Genomic DNA, 15411 nt, shown 5'->3' with positions numbered 1-15411 from the left:
ATGCATTATCCTACTTGAGAGTATGTATTTTCCCTGGAAAATTATTAATCATCCATTATGAAGCCAAGCCCTCCCTCCTGTTCATCTGCCTTGGTCCAGGCCTTGGAGGTAGAGAGGAACTGCTGGATCTCTTACCCTTTCCCTCCACCACTCCCTTCTCCTTCTGTGTCATGTCTTTTTAGATTGTAAGCCCGAGGACAGGGATCCGTCTAACTAAAAAGATTGCATGTACAGCGCTGTGTAAATTTACAGCGCTTCATAAATAAAGGATAATAATAATAATAACCCTAACTGTGGTTAAGGCTAGCAGAGGAATTAAGTATATCTTAGAATCATAGAGTTGGAAGAGACTGCAAGGGTCATCCAGTCCAACCCCCTGCCATGCAGAAACACAGAATCAAAGTACCCCCGACAGATGGCCATTCAGCCTCTGTTTAAAAACCTGCAAAAGAGGAGACTCCACCACACCGAGGTACCCATCTAATAGCCCTTTTTTTCTTATTACTAATACAGTAATGTACTTAATATGTTCATTTTTCACTTGGAGCTCTAATTCACCCATTTGCTTTTAGGTTAAGGAGATTTTTAAAGGCATAATAGTGTACTGTTTTCAAACAACTATTTATTATTTTAATTGCATCTTTTAAAAAAATATTAACAATTTTATTGCATTTTAATTTAACTTTTTTTTGTTTCAGTTTGTTTTAATTCCAGCTTTTTTTTGGGGGGGGGGGGGAGGAATATTAAAAAAGGTAGAATGTTACAGATTATGTTTTTTTAACATCTGTATGTTTTCAATTTTAATTTTATACTGTTTTAACTATATTACTTTGATGGTTTTTTTAATGTTTATAAAGTGTTTTTATCTTGTGAGCCACCTTTTTGGGAGAAAGGCAGCATAAAATGAAATAAATAAATAAATAATATACAGTAGTAAGAAAATACTTTAGTTTACAATCCCATTTGAAATTACTTTTCTTACTGAAATCAGTAGGAGTGAGTTGGACAAGCATAGTAATTGTCCATGCTTAATGCCCCTATCTTTTCCTAAGTGAAATGGTTCCTAAAGCTTATTTGTCTCCATTTCTCGTTTTAATGTCCTGACAACTAAGGCCGATTACACAGGATTACAAGGCAGTCTTCCCTCCAGGTGTTCACTGGACTGAGACCAATTTAACCTCAGTAAAGTAGTTGTGTCATGCCTTCAGACCATTACTTTGGCCTATTGCCTGATGTGTTATAGTACAAAGAAGCTTTTCCTAACACATTTTTAAAACATTAGTAACAACTATCTGACTGAATTTCTGTCTCCTCTATCCCGTAAATCCTCCAGAGAGTTGATCAAGTCAAGGCCTAGTCCATCAAGGCCAAAGAAGCCTTGATTGAGATTTGTTACTGTGAAAGATATTTGAAGAATTGCCAGATACATAATTTCTTGTTCTGCATAAATTGTAGAAACTAAATTACTTAGCTTTTAGGGCAAAGTGTTACAGAGTTTAGAAATCCTAACTTGTACAGAGTTGTATCTGAGGCCATATCCTTATTATTATTATTATTATTATTATTATTATTAGGTACAACACATCAAACACATAAAATAATTTAAACACGTTAAGTTAAAACACATAAACATAAGACACATTAAAATTATCCAACATAACATTTTAAATATACCAATCTATAGTACATAGTTTAAAATCTACTGGGTAGACCCCCCAGAAGAGATAGGTCTTTAATTTTGTTTTAAATTCAGACAGCATATTTAGATGTCAAATCTCTCCTGGCAGGTTATTCCACAGTCTAGGGGCTGCTGTTGAGAATATCCTCTGAGTGACAGTTGCCAGTCTAGTTCATGATGGTTGACATAATGTACTCCAGAGGGCCTGAGTGTACAAGGTGGATTATATGGGGGAAAGGCAATCCCATAGGTAACCTGGACCCAAACCATGTAGAGCTTTAACGATGCATATCTAATGGAGAATTTGTGCCCTGTGTTGTGAGGGTTGCTAGTCAGTTGCAGGAAATTACAGCATTCTGTTACAAAAGCAAGTTTAAATTGAGTAGCCCATATACACTTGTGTTTAAGAAATATTTGTCAAAAAATTGGACCTGAAAACCTGGGGTAATTTATCAATGTGCCAATGGTGCTTTGGCAACCAAAGAGTAGCCAATGAGAGCAAGAATCAGTTCAGTTTTTCACAGATGATTAGCAGCTTGGACAGCCTTTGCACGAGGAGGAGGAGAAGGAGAAAGCAGATTAGGCTACCTACTTGTTGCCTTCTTTATGCAGGAGTTTAAGGACCTACCAGAACTAACACCTCCAATGGCTGCAGCAGTAGTGAGCGTGGGGTAGCTTGTGGAGCCCAGACTGGACCATCCATTTGTAGGAAAGAAGCCTCTGCCTTCAGCTCAGGGAGATGTAAGAGCCGGGTTATGAGGTCAGCCTTTGTATCTCCTGGGAACTCTTCTTCGAGTTTCTTGGTGTCGAAACCACACGTGTGCACATGTGGCCGTTTGCATGGCCTTGTCAGAAAAGGGGGGAATGATACTAATAAAAAATTGTGTCATTGCAGGGTTGTTTTTGGCTTTTGCGGAGGGGGGTACTAAATAATGCCTAGAATTAGCATTAGTTTCATACCCTTAAGTTTTACTCATGATTTATCCATGGATCAGAGCAAATTCTATCATTTTGGGTACAAAACCTCCTCTCAATTTATCCATGAGATCAATTTATCGTCAAGGATATACGGTAGTTAATGCCAGAAATGGTCTGTGTTTCCCTCTGAAGCATTATAGTAAAGAGTTCAGTATTTCTCATTGTTTCATATTAAATTTTTCTTTTTTTATTTCATAGGTGATGATACCTTAAAAACATGGGACATCAGGCAGTTTAAAACACCTGTTAATTCCGTTCTTGGTCTACCTAGTTTCTTCCCCATGTAAGTAGATCAAGTATTTAAAGTGAGGAAGGGTGTTATAATCCTTATGTTTTTTGTTGATATCAACAAAAATTAGTTTGATGGAGGCACACCTCCCAAACACATGTGCGCAATAAAAATGGTTTATACCATCAAGTGGTAAGTTACAATAAGGCCATGTTATAATAAGGTCATTTTTCTTCAACCCTTTTACAAAATGGATTATGTTTTTCTCTGGTCTTAATTTTCAGAGCCTAGTTACTTTTTAACTTTTGTATTTTCTGAATACTGTATTTAACTTTTTTAAAAATCTGTTGTAAGCCACCTTAAATCCTGAGAAAAACTGAGAAACAGGGAGGATATAAATAACATTGGTGAAGGTTGTGTGAACCATCATAAAACTGTTTCAGTTGTTCTGAAACTCTGGTTTATGGGACAATCTGGGGAGGGGGTAATCCACACATTTCCTTCTTCCAGTTTTGAAACCTTGACAAGACATGTATTTTTGTTAGTTTTTGAACATGACTGTAATTTCAATTGTCATACATAGTTAAGGATTTAACACAAATTTGTCGTAATACATAAATAAAATTTCCAAAAAATCAGTTACTCTGTCCTCTGTTTTATTTTCAACAGGACTGACTGCTGTTTCAGCCCAGATGATAAATTACTTGTAACTGGTACTTCTGTTAAGAAGGGACATGGCAATGGAAAACTACTCTTTTTTGAGCGGGAGACATTTAAGAAAGTATATGAGCTAGATGTCACAGATGCGGTAAGTTAATTACCAGAGTTCAGTACATAATTTGATTTGTTCCCCTTGTTCATACATTAAAATGCAGATTATGATATTCCTCTTATATAGTTAATTCTAACTGATAATGATGTTACTCTAAATGTAAGTGTATATAATTAAATGCATATTGATTTTCTGTAAAGCTGATATCTTATAAGAGCAGAATATCATATAGTATTCCACATCAATGCTGAGAAGTATTTTGTTCCTTATAATACATAAACAAATAGCAGTGACAGATACTTTTAGCCTTATATGTAAACTGCAGTTAGAGGGAAGAATACCAATACATCAGCAGACTGTAAGAGGCATATTGTCTATCCCCCATGTTTTTCATCAGCACTCCATGCTGTTGGTTATTGAGAAGAATGTGTCTAATGGATTGATCATCACAAAAAAGAGAAAATATGTCACCAAGGATACAGATTTGCATAAAAGCTGCATGTGCTAATCTATATGTATAGATGCAGATCTAGAAATGAGTACTATAACCTGAATCAAAAAGCATCTCACCATAGTCAAGACCTGTGATCAAGTGACCTGTGTGCCTGCCTACTCATTGTGTTGTGTCTGCATGCCAGCAGTTCTAACTGTTGAAAGGATATTTTAAATTTTGATTTCCCATCCTATGGTTCTTTATTTTTAGGCCTTCCAACATAGGAGTGTCTTTTCTAAAGAAGGACACAAGGTATCTGTTCCTTAGAGTTCGTAACTTAAATCAGGCTGGTAACTTACAGAGGCTGAGAAAACAAGAAGAAATTAATAACTTTGTGCTATTAGACAAACGAGGGACTCCTCGGTCCAGCAAATATTATGAAGTACAGTAATCTATTCAAAAGGAATAAATGGGAAAGAAAAGGTTAGCATTATATGTCAAAGACAAATTTACTTGTACAGAAATCTACACAAGAGCTCAAACTGGACCAATGGAGAGGATTTGGGTAATAAATGGAGAAAGAATAAAAAGACTGAGCTACCAAACCGAGACAAAGTGGTTGATGCTTTTCTGAAACAGGTCTCAGACATTTTTAAGAAGCAGTAACTAGTAGTTATGGGGGGCTTCAACAAATTCCTGATATGAAAGAGGATGATTTCCTCTTCCAAAAGGTGTAGGAAGGAACAACAGGATCTGCAATGCTGGACTTGATGCTAACCAATAAGGAGGAGTTGGTCACTGGAATCAGTTGGTACTTTAGGAGGAAGTAACCATGTCATGCTAGAATGCATTATTGTGGGACAGGCCAAAGAAGACTATAATTAAATACAGACCTTGGATTTCAGGACAGCTGATTTTATCATGCTGTATTAGATTTTTTTTTTTTACGATAAAAATTGAGTCATTCCAACTTTCATTTATAGTACAATTTTGTGGATGTTTCCTTGAGGAAATCACTTCAAGTTGATTGAGATTTATTCTCAAGTATTCGTAGGATTGCTGCTTCAGACAACTTATATTATCTGCTGATTTCTTTGAGCAAAAGTGAAGTCTGTTGCTCTTATAATCTACAAACCCAATTATAGCATGATTTTGTTCACCCTTTTCGTGTTGTGTTTCTTTGATTTGCATGGTGAAAGCAAACTGTATTTAGTGAGAGTATATACTGGAGTGTAGTTACTGAAATCATTATTTTACCTTGTGGCACTGGATTATTCTGTTTGTTTTGATCTGCAGTATAAAATGAAAACTCACATATTGTATTTTCAAGAATTATTAATATCATATTTTTCTCTACTGCCTTTGACCAAAGAGGCAGCTGCTATGTTGTTGTTGTTGTTGTGTACCATCATCTTCTTTCCGACTTATAGCAACCTAGAGGTGAACCTATCATAGCATTTTCTTGGCAAGCTTTGTTTAGAAGGGGCTTGGCATTGCCTTCCTCTTATGGTGAGGCCATCCAGTGGGTTTTCATGGCAAAGGGAGAATTTGAACCCAGGTTTCCAGAGTCTAGTGCTCAAACCACTGTACCACATATAGGGATAATAAGCATTTTAAAAGTCAAGTTGTGTTTAGATAGTAAAGATATTTTACGGTCATATAAAAAGATATGCGGAAAACCTAAATGGATTACAAAATGGTTATTTCATCAGTATATTATAAACAATTTTTAAAAACCACTCGCATCCCTGTTTCCATAGCCACTATGATGTTTGACTCACTTGCTTGAGTAATCTGCATACATTTTAAATAATCTGCAAACACTTTATAGCTCTTGATTGTAATTTCAAAACATAATGTGATGCCACTGATTAATCTTCCTTCTTGAGCAGTCTACCTTTCAGACAGAATTCAAGAGAAGGTGGCTTTGTACATTCATTGCATATAATATATCTGTTATATAATTATACAAGTAATTGTACTGACTTAGGTAGAATTGAGATATAGTGCAAATTGTTGAGGAAAGGGAGGAGATCATTAATGAACCATATATTTAATCTTTGAGCAGAATAATATGGCTTGTTAAGTTAAATGATAAACCTTATGAGTTCAGTGCATAAAATGGAATGCAACTGAATACTTACATGTCAGACTTAAACGATATGGAAATACACTTTTTTACAGCTGTTCGGTTTTATTTTGTTAGACAGTGGGGGAGGGGGGAATCCAGACAATATAGATAATTTAAAAATGCTTAGGGGCAGTAAACTTAATCTTTAAAACTGCTTGGTAAATAGCCAGTAGGTTTTGGCCTGTAAATGAACCTGATATTTAATGGAAACTTAATGGCTACGTTTAAATGCTTGACCAAAGTGGTGTCTAGCATTCCTTTCTGTCATACCAAGCAAGACTTTGTTCACCTCCTTTCTTCTATGTTTTTTATGGGAGAGTACATTATTATTCCAGACCTTTTGTTTTTCTGTATGGGCTAACTTGAGTACTTACAGGCCTATCCAGAGGGCATTTTGCCAGTGCAATCCATGCTGAACTGAGAGAGGTATGAACATACCCAAACGAGTTCATATTGTTTTGCATTTGTAGAAGCAGTCTTTTAGAAGCAGTGCTCTCTATAATTTGCTCCTCATCATCAGTGTATGGCTGTGGTGCAAAATTACAGTATGGTTCTGGGCATAAATATCCTAAAGGCACCACATCATGTCTGATTTTGGAAGCTAAGAAGGGTCAGCCCTGTTTAATACTTGGACGGGAAACTGCCAAGTCCAGGTGCTGTAGGCTATATTTCAGAGGAAGGAACTGGCAATACCACCTCTGAGTTTTCCTTACCTGAGAACACCCTATGAAATTCATAGGGTCGCCATAAGTTGACAGGCTAGTTGAAAGGATATACTCACTCACACAGTTTGTAAGAAAGGCTAGGAACACAGAAATGTATCAAGTTGCTTTATATTATTATTATTATTAACCTTTATTTATGAAGCGCTGTAAATTTACACTTATATCAAGTCAAACCATTGGTTTGTCTGGATTGGTATTGTCTACACTGCTGCTTTCTGTAATGTAGGCTGCATACCAGAGGTGCAGCCCATGGACTACATTAGGCCCCCAAATTGCCCCTAAAGCCTATCTCCCCCCCCCCCCCCCCCCTTATTAATTTTTCACTGTGTTTTTGCTTTCCCCCACACTCAGCTAGTATAGGTCCAGGAGATGCCTTTTTTAAAAACAGAACATAGAAGTCAGCTTTTTGTAGATAACCTTACTGTATTTGGAAAACAGGCTTAAATCCTGAAGGTATGTTGTGTGGCAGAGTGTTATAGTCCTCTGAAGTCCCTTTGGGGGCACTAATGTGACCCTTCATCCCCTGCCAGTTGCCTGCCCCTACTTTACACTTGAGATTTTCAGACAGAAGTCTTGCCTAGAAATGCTAGATACTGAAACTGGTTCTTTCTGTCTGCATAGAATGCACTCTGCCACTACCTGATCTTACGCTTGTGACTGTAATATCTTTTTAAATACTGCTGTTCCTCCATATCCACAGATTCTTTATCCACAGATTCAAGCATCCATGACTTGAAAATATTTTTAAAAAGTATAAATTCCAAAAGGCATACCTTGATTCTGACATTTTATGTAAGGGACACCATTTTACTATGCCACTGTATTTAACAGGACCTGAGCATCCACAGATTTTGGTATCTACAGGGGATCCTGGTACCAAATCCCAGCAGATAACAAAAGCTCACTGTACAACATTTTGACACAAGGATAATGTTTGCTCATTTAAAGTATTTATATCCCAGCACACAGCATCAGACAATTTATATTATAATAAAAATCCATACAAAGCTATTAAAACTAACATAAAAACAGCAACAAGCAGAACAAATTACATTTCAACCGCTGCTTAAAAATATATTTTAAACCAAGAAAGAGCATATACTTCCAAGGATCTGAGGTTAAAAGCTCCAGTAAAATCCTGTAGAGGAAAATGAGGATTTATCAGCAGCCTCAGTAACCTGTCAGAAAGGGTGTTTCTCAATTGTAATTCCACACCTGAGTCTGCCCTGTCTCCCACAGCCCTCTACCTTCCATTCAAAGATGGCCCAACTCTGAGCATGAGCTCTATGGAAAATCTTAATTTATCAAGCAGATAGAATGAATGTAGATGGTCCTTATCCAAAACATTGATTGGAGCGCATGCAAATAACTACAGTATAGGACTGATCATTCTTGCATTGTGCAGCTAAAATGTTTCCCATACAGAATCATGTAAGTTGTTTCTAATCCTTTCTAGTCCAACAAATGGTGTGCTTCACATTAGTCCTGTAGTCAGTTTTCCCAAGAAGAATATTTAATGTTTCTTCCTATCCATTTTTTAATGTTTTAAATTTGGTGACAGTATGTTCACTGTACTGTAGCTAACTTTTCAACTTCCATATTATTTATTGTAGTTGGCTAATTTCATAGGATGAGCTCCAAAGACGCTTCACACTTGAGTTATTTGGTTTGTCTACTTTTAGGCAAAGCTTTAGCATAATATTTTAATGTGCAGACAGTGTGTCTATTCCAGAGAGTAACAATAGACATTCCTACTCATCTTGGTAGGGTACTCATGCATTCTGGGAACAGGGTGACCGTATATTTTTCCACCCTTACAAATATTTTACAATGAGTCAATTACAATAAATGACTTTTCAATGTTGTTTTGTTTGCCAGTATTAGTTGGAAGAAGGTGTGTCTGTGTTTCCAGGATTGATAAAAGTAAAATTAAAACATTAATAGGATGAATTACAATAAAGAGATGTTAGACTGATCATTCTTTTAAAAGCAATTTTTAAATTTAAAAATAATTATCAATTCTAGGCACATTCTAGGCAGTTTAATCACTTAAGGAACAGTTAGCATGCAGTATAGTCAAAAAGTGCTCTTATGAGTTCTTATGACTAGACAGACCACCTTGTTCATAATTGTTAATGTAAAATCTGTTTTTTTATTTGGCCAATCCGTTTATTTTTTGTTATTGTTGTTGTGTGCCTTCAAGTGGTTTCTGACATGGTCAGATGACATATCTCTCTTGGCAAGTTTTGTTCAGAGAAGATTTGCTATTGCCTTTGAGTCTGAGAGAGCGTGACTTGCCCAAGGTCCCCAAGTTGGTTTCCATGGCCAAGTGGGAACTCTAGTATCTTGGAGTCCTTATTCCAACACTCAAACCGCTACAGTATGCTAGCTCTCCTAGATAGATAGAATAGATAGATTCATTTGGCCTATCTCACTAAAAGACTGGTCACACTATTTAGGTCATTTGTCCTTTAGTTACTGGTCTGAGCCAGGTGGAAGTAAAGACAACCAGAAAAAGTGATATTTGAGAACAGCACTATTGTATGTGTGCTCATGTTCACACACACACACTCCAATATAAACTACAACACAGTTGTCTAAAAGGGAGATCAGATGTTGGAGGCAACCAACACCTGTGATCATGGCACAATAGAAAGGCCAGAAAACTCCCATCATATTGCCAGAAGGAATTCTAATCCAGCCAAGAGCTGTGGAACATAGTGAGTAAAAACATCAGGGAAAAGGTGAATCCCTATTGCTGTCCAACAAAGAATGACTTCTAGCACCCAGAGAACAAATACTAAAGAGTTATGAGTGAGAGAAGGGCCAGGTCTCCACTACTGTCATGAATATATAGAAATTTCAAACAATCAAGGCACACTTTTTCTTTCTTCATTATGGCAGGATCCGCACTGCAGAAATAATCTAGTTCGACATGACTTTAACTGCCAGGGCTCAATGCTATGGAATCTTGGGAATTGTAGTTTGTTGTGGTGCCAAAGCTCTCTGACAGAAAAAAGTAAATGTCTCACAAAACTACACTTCCCAGAAGTTAAAGTGATGTCAAACTGGATTATTTCAGCAGTGCAGATGCAGCCTATGTGTAACTTTTTCTTATTCATACTCTGCATTTTCCTCTGAAGAGGTTGAAGCAATATGCCTGATCTTATTTCAACATCACCACAATCTTCTAAGGTAGACCAATCTTATGGATGGAAGTTTGCCTAATGCCACATAGTGAAAGCAATGGCTGAACCTAATGTACAGAATTAAATGTAACTTTCACATTTTGAAACCAACCTTTCTAGCATGTATGTATGCTATCTCAGGCCTGTGTCATACTAACAAATATTTTTTGTGTGTGATAAAACATGTTTCTTCTTCGTGGTCTCTGCGAATCACACAAATGGGTTTACTCTGCGCCTGCGCAGGAATACTCGGAAACTTCTAGAATCTCTGGGCAGAACAAGATGTATCTTTCTGCAACTTTTTGGCAGTAGCTCCGCCCACCCCTATATAAGGCCCCTAGTGGCCCGCTCTTCCTCAGTTCTTTCATTCCGCCGCGCTAAGCAGCTTGAGGAACTTCGCTCGCTATTGCACAAAATTGAATCTCTGGAAAATTGACCTTCGGTACAAACTGACCAATCTCACGGACTTCCCTTCAAATAGAACTGACCACTGGCATTGAATTCGGACTTGACTCGGTAACGTTTGACCAACCTTACGGAAAGACGCCTTCACGGAGGATCTAATGGCCTCCTTTAAGAGGTGCACCAATTGTGGGGTAAAAATCCCCATGGCCAATGGTCATGATAAGTGCGTCCTTTGTCTGGGGGAGGCTCACATCCCATCCACCTGCCCCCACTGCAGAGCCATGTCCACTCAGGCTCTTAAAAACCGGGACCGGACCCTGAAGGCAGCCCTCTACGATAAAGTTTTGGGGCAGCCCGCCACTTCTGCTACTTCGGGGGAAGGAGATGGGAAGCCCTCCAAGGCTCCTAAAAAGAAGCAGGGTGAAAAAAAAACGAGCCCCTAAAGCCTCCGCAGCAGACCGGGGTTCTAACAGGGCCCGCTCGGCTTCACCTCCGGCCAAGATCCGCTGTAAGGGACCCCCAAGCACGGTCTCCGTCCCCCCACCAGACATGAGGCCTTCCACAGTCCCATCTCCGGAGTCCAGGCCAACGGCGACACCGATTACGCCTGTGCCTGTGGAACCCGTCCCGGTCCCGCTGGAGCCAAGAATTCTTATCTCCAGCCACCTCTCCGTACCCGTGGAGGACATACAGATTGTGGACCTGGATCATTCTTCTGAGTCCAAAGGAGAGATCCCCGATTCGGACATCCCGCTTTCTCCACAAAGGGCTAGACCTAGATCCCGCTCTCCTACACGGGACGGGTCCCGCAGGCGATCCCGGTCTCCGCGGCGGGACAAGCCTCGCATCACTCTCCTCTCCGCAAGGACCGAGCCACTCTCGGTACGGAGGCAGATGAGGCGTCCGCCTATGACTTACCACACAGGGAATTTCTGGATCGAGATCTGTTGGAGTCTTACCCAGATCTTATTTATGATCATCGTTCGGGCCAATACCTGTTGCCCGTGGCGGCCTCCCATCTTCGTCGCAACCTTCCAGGACCCACCAGGACCAAACCGAAGTCCTTCCACCAGCCCGACACGGCTTTGGACGATGACGCCTGGTCCAGACTTCCTTCCACGCCTAGGAGAGATCCGTCTCCAGCTGGAGCCCGTTTGAGCCGATCTCGCTCAAGATCCCACTCACGTTCCCGCTCGGAATCCCCCATGTCGGACACGGAGACCCTGTTGTCCTTTGTGGAGCCTGCAGTGCCCTCGCCTACTAATGACATCAGGGCATTCGCAGACCACATTATCAGGATGGCTGACGCCCTCAAATTGGAAGTCGCCCATCCCAACGATGACGCCCTCGATCCCGTTGAAAGGAGGATCCATGGGTCAGCACCGGCACCCCCGGCTCTAGCATATCTTCCCTCTCTGGAAAAGATAGCGAAAGAGGTCTTGGGAGACGCCAGCTACCATTGCATCCACTTCTCGCAAGATCGAGAACTTATACAGGGTGACACCATCAGCACCATCCTGGCTCTCCAACCATCCCAAACCAAATTCGGCCACAGTGGAGGGGGCACAGACAACTTTCGCCCCACACCCGTCTTCTTCTCCTGTTGATAGAGACAGCAAGAAGCTGGATGGCCTTGCAAAAAAGTTTTACGCCTCGGCTGCCTTGGATATGAAAATAGCTAATTACGCGGCCTGTATGGGAGCATACATTCAGCTATTGACGGAGAAGATGGACCTAACCATCAACGAACTCCCAGATGACAGACGCCGGATGATGATTGCACTCCGCAATGAAATCCACCTGATGGCGGGCCAACAGATTATATCTGCTAGGCACTCAACAGACTGCACGTCCAAGGTGCTGTCTGGGTCTATAGCTGTGTGCCGCTACGCTTGGCTCCGAGCGTCTGAGTTTACCCCGCACGCTAAGGCAGCTATAGAAGATATGCCCTTCGATAACTCTGGGCTATTTAACAAAGAGACCGACGAAAAGTTTAACTTCCGGTACTGGATGAAAACCGCAGCCAGGAAGCACGGCATGTCGGCTTCGTCGTCAAAATCACCACGCCAGAGATACGGTACGCACCGACCTTGGTACCCCCCGGCACAGTACCAGTATCAACCTCAGGAGCGTTCCTACCAGTCCACGGAGAGGGCACCTCACACTCGCCCTACCCACTCTCCTTCTGCTCCCCCTGACCGACAGCAACCTTCGCAGTCTAAGTTTCACCAGGGCTACAAGAAAAAAGATGCCCGTGGCAAAAGGAGGTTCTGAAGTTCCTCTGCGCACCTCGTCACCAGTTTTAGTGATAGACTAAGACCCTTTTTCAACGCCTGGGCATCTATCACTACAGACTCTTGGGCGCTTACCATCGTCCGTAGGGGTTATGCCCTTGAGTTTTCTGAACTTCCGCCCACCGGAGTTTTTATTTCCACTGTCCCCTCGGACACCCTTCTCGACGAAGTGCGCACACTCCTGCATAAAGGCGCCATCGAACCCATGCACCTCTCTCGGGTTCGATACTGCTTTTTCTCTAGATACTTTACGTTTCTCAAGAGAGACTCTGGTCTTAGACCTATAATGGACTTACGGAGCCTGAATTCTTTTATTGTTTGCAAGCGTTTTCGCATGGTAACTCTTGCCTCTATTTTACCACTCTTGCAGAAGGAGACGTGGTTCGTAACGTTGGACTTGAAAGACGCATATTTCCACATTTCAATAAGGGAGGAGCACCGCAGATTTCTGGCATTCGCAGTCGGATCCAAGATCTTTCAGTACAAGGTTCTTCTCTTTGGCCTCTCCACAGCCCCACGGGTCTTTACAAAGTGCATGGCACCTGTGATAGCATATCTCCATCAAAGAGGGATAACTGTCTTCCCCTACTTGGACGACTGGCTCTTCACCACAGCGTCACAAGAGACCCTCCTTCGGGATATCAAGTTCTCTCCCTTCTCAACGCGTTGGGGCTTCAGGTCAATTTCGAGAAGTCAAACCTCATTCCTTCCAAGTGCATGGACTTTCTGGGGACCACGCTAGATTCAAGGCAGCAGAAAGCTTTCCTCCCACAGGCAAGGTTCCAAGCACTCTGTATGGCGATTCTCCCTTGCATCCGTCAAAGACGCCTACAGGCGCGACATGTCCAGGTCGCGATGGGACATTTAGCCTCCACTACTTTTGTTACCCCGTGGGCACGACTTCGTGTAAGGCCGCTTCAGTCCTGGTTCCTGTCCGTGTTCGACCCCGTACGGGACTCCCCGGCCAAGACGCTCACCGTTCCGAGAAAGGTACAACGATCTCTACAGTGGTGGCTCCAACCAGACAACGTTTGCTCCGGCATGCCCTTCCTACCTCCTCGACCGGAGATTACTCTCACCACGGACGCATCCCTTCAAGGCTGGGGCGCTCACACTTTAGACCTCACTATAAAAGACAAATGGACAATTGCAGAGAAAGCTCTCCACATCAACATATTGGAGATGCTTGCTGTGGAAAAGGCCCTCAGGGCTTTCCAGAACGTTCTCACTGACAAGGTAGTGCTCCTACTGACGGACAATACTACCGTCATGTACTACCTGAACAAACAAGGTGGTACAAGGTCCAAGACGTTGCTGTCAGTAACCCTTCGGATCTGGGAATGGTGCATTCTCCACAAAATACTACTACAATGCATCCACCTCCCGGGAGATCAAAATTGTCTGGCCGACCAGCTCAGCAGGACGCCAACTACCTGTCACGAATGGAGACTGCATCCGGACGTGACCAATCTCCTGTTCCCCCGATGGGGAGAGCCTCAGATGGACTTGTTCGCTTCACACCTCAACACTCACAGCCCATCGTTCTGTTCTCAGACCCAGGCACCGGGTTCGAAGGGAGACGCCTTCCAGTTCAAGTGGGACCAGGGACTGCTATACGCCTTTCCCCCATTCCCGTTGATCACGAGGGTACTGTCAAAAATGCTGACGGATCACTCCAACGCGATCCTCATCACACCATGGTGGCCGAGACAACCGTGGTTTGCCCCACTTCTCCGACTCTCGAAGGATCACGTCCGCCTCGACTACAGTCCTGACCTCTTGTCACTGCACAACGGTCAAGTTCTCCATCCCGAGATGCATTCTCTCCCATTGGTGGCATGGAGGATACAGTCTTAACAGCCCTGCCGGCAAATGTCCGTACCGTGATACTTGCGGCACAGAAGCCTGCTACACAAAGATCTTACAAATACAAGTGGGATAAGTTTCTCAACTTTCTTCGTGTCTCTCCCTCACAAGTCTCCATCTCGACAGTCCTGGACTTTCTTATGACCTTGACAGAGGCAGGTCTTTCATTGAGCTCTATAAAGTGCTACCTCTCTACCATATCCTCCCACTATCTGTTTGATGGCAAGCCTTCTCTTTTTGGTGACCCCCTTATAAGAAGATTTCTTAAGGGATTCAACAATCTACACCCTCCAGCCTACAACCCGACGCCGGCTTGGAGCTTGAAGGTGGTTCTATCCCGGTTAACCTCCAAGCCGTTCGAGCCCATGGCTACCATAGACTTGAGACTTTTAACGAGGAAGACAGCCTTCTTGGTGGCCATCACATCCGCTCGCCGTGCCGGAGAATTATGCGCCTTGCGAGCCGACCAGCCCTTTCTCTGCTTTCATAAGGACAAGGTAGTACTCCATACCAACATCACCTTTTTACCCAAGGTAGTGTCGGCCTTTCATATTAACCAGGACATTGTTCTACCCACCTTGGCTCCGAACCCGACCACTGACGCCGAGTGCCAACTCCATGCCCTTGACGTTTGGAGGGCGCTGGCTTTTTATTTGGACAGAACATCGGGGACAAGGCAGTCACAGAGACTTTTTGTCTATTATTCTGAAGC

At 42.1% G+C, this 15411-nt stretch overlaps 1 protein-coding gene across 2 annotated transcripts in view; it reads left to right on the top strand.

The window, feature by feature from the left end:
• The window catches only part of WDR70 (WD repeat domain 70), a 157624-nt gene that overhangs the window by 110271 nt on the left and 31942 nt on the right, over window positions 1-15411 (top strand). For both annotated transcript variants that reach the window (XM_042452148.1, XM_042452147.1), the window contains 2 exons: window positions 2855-2939; window positions 3555-3693. In XM_042452148.1, coding sequence (XP_042308082.1) covers window positions 2855-2939; window positions 3555-3693 — 224 coding nt within the window. The remainder of the gene's footprint in view (window positions 1-2854; window positions 2940-3554; window positions 3694-15411) is intronic.

Source organism: Sceloporus undulatus, chromosome 2 (genome assembly GCF_019175285.1).
Source record: "Sceloporus undulatus isolate JIND9_A2432 ecotype Alabama chromosome 2, SceUnd_v1.1, whole genome shotgun sequence".
NCBI lineage: Eukaryota > Metazoa > Chordata > Lepidosauria > Squamata > Phrynosomatidae > Sceloporus > Sceloporus undulatus.
The sequence above is the reverse complement of the archived record's forward strand: the minus strand, read 5'-3'. Positions and strand labels throughout refer to the sequence as shown.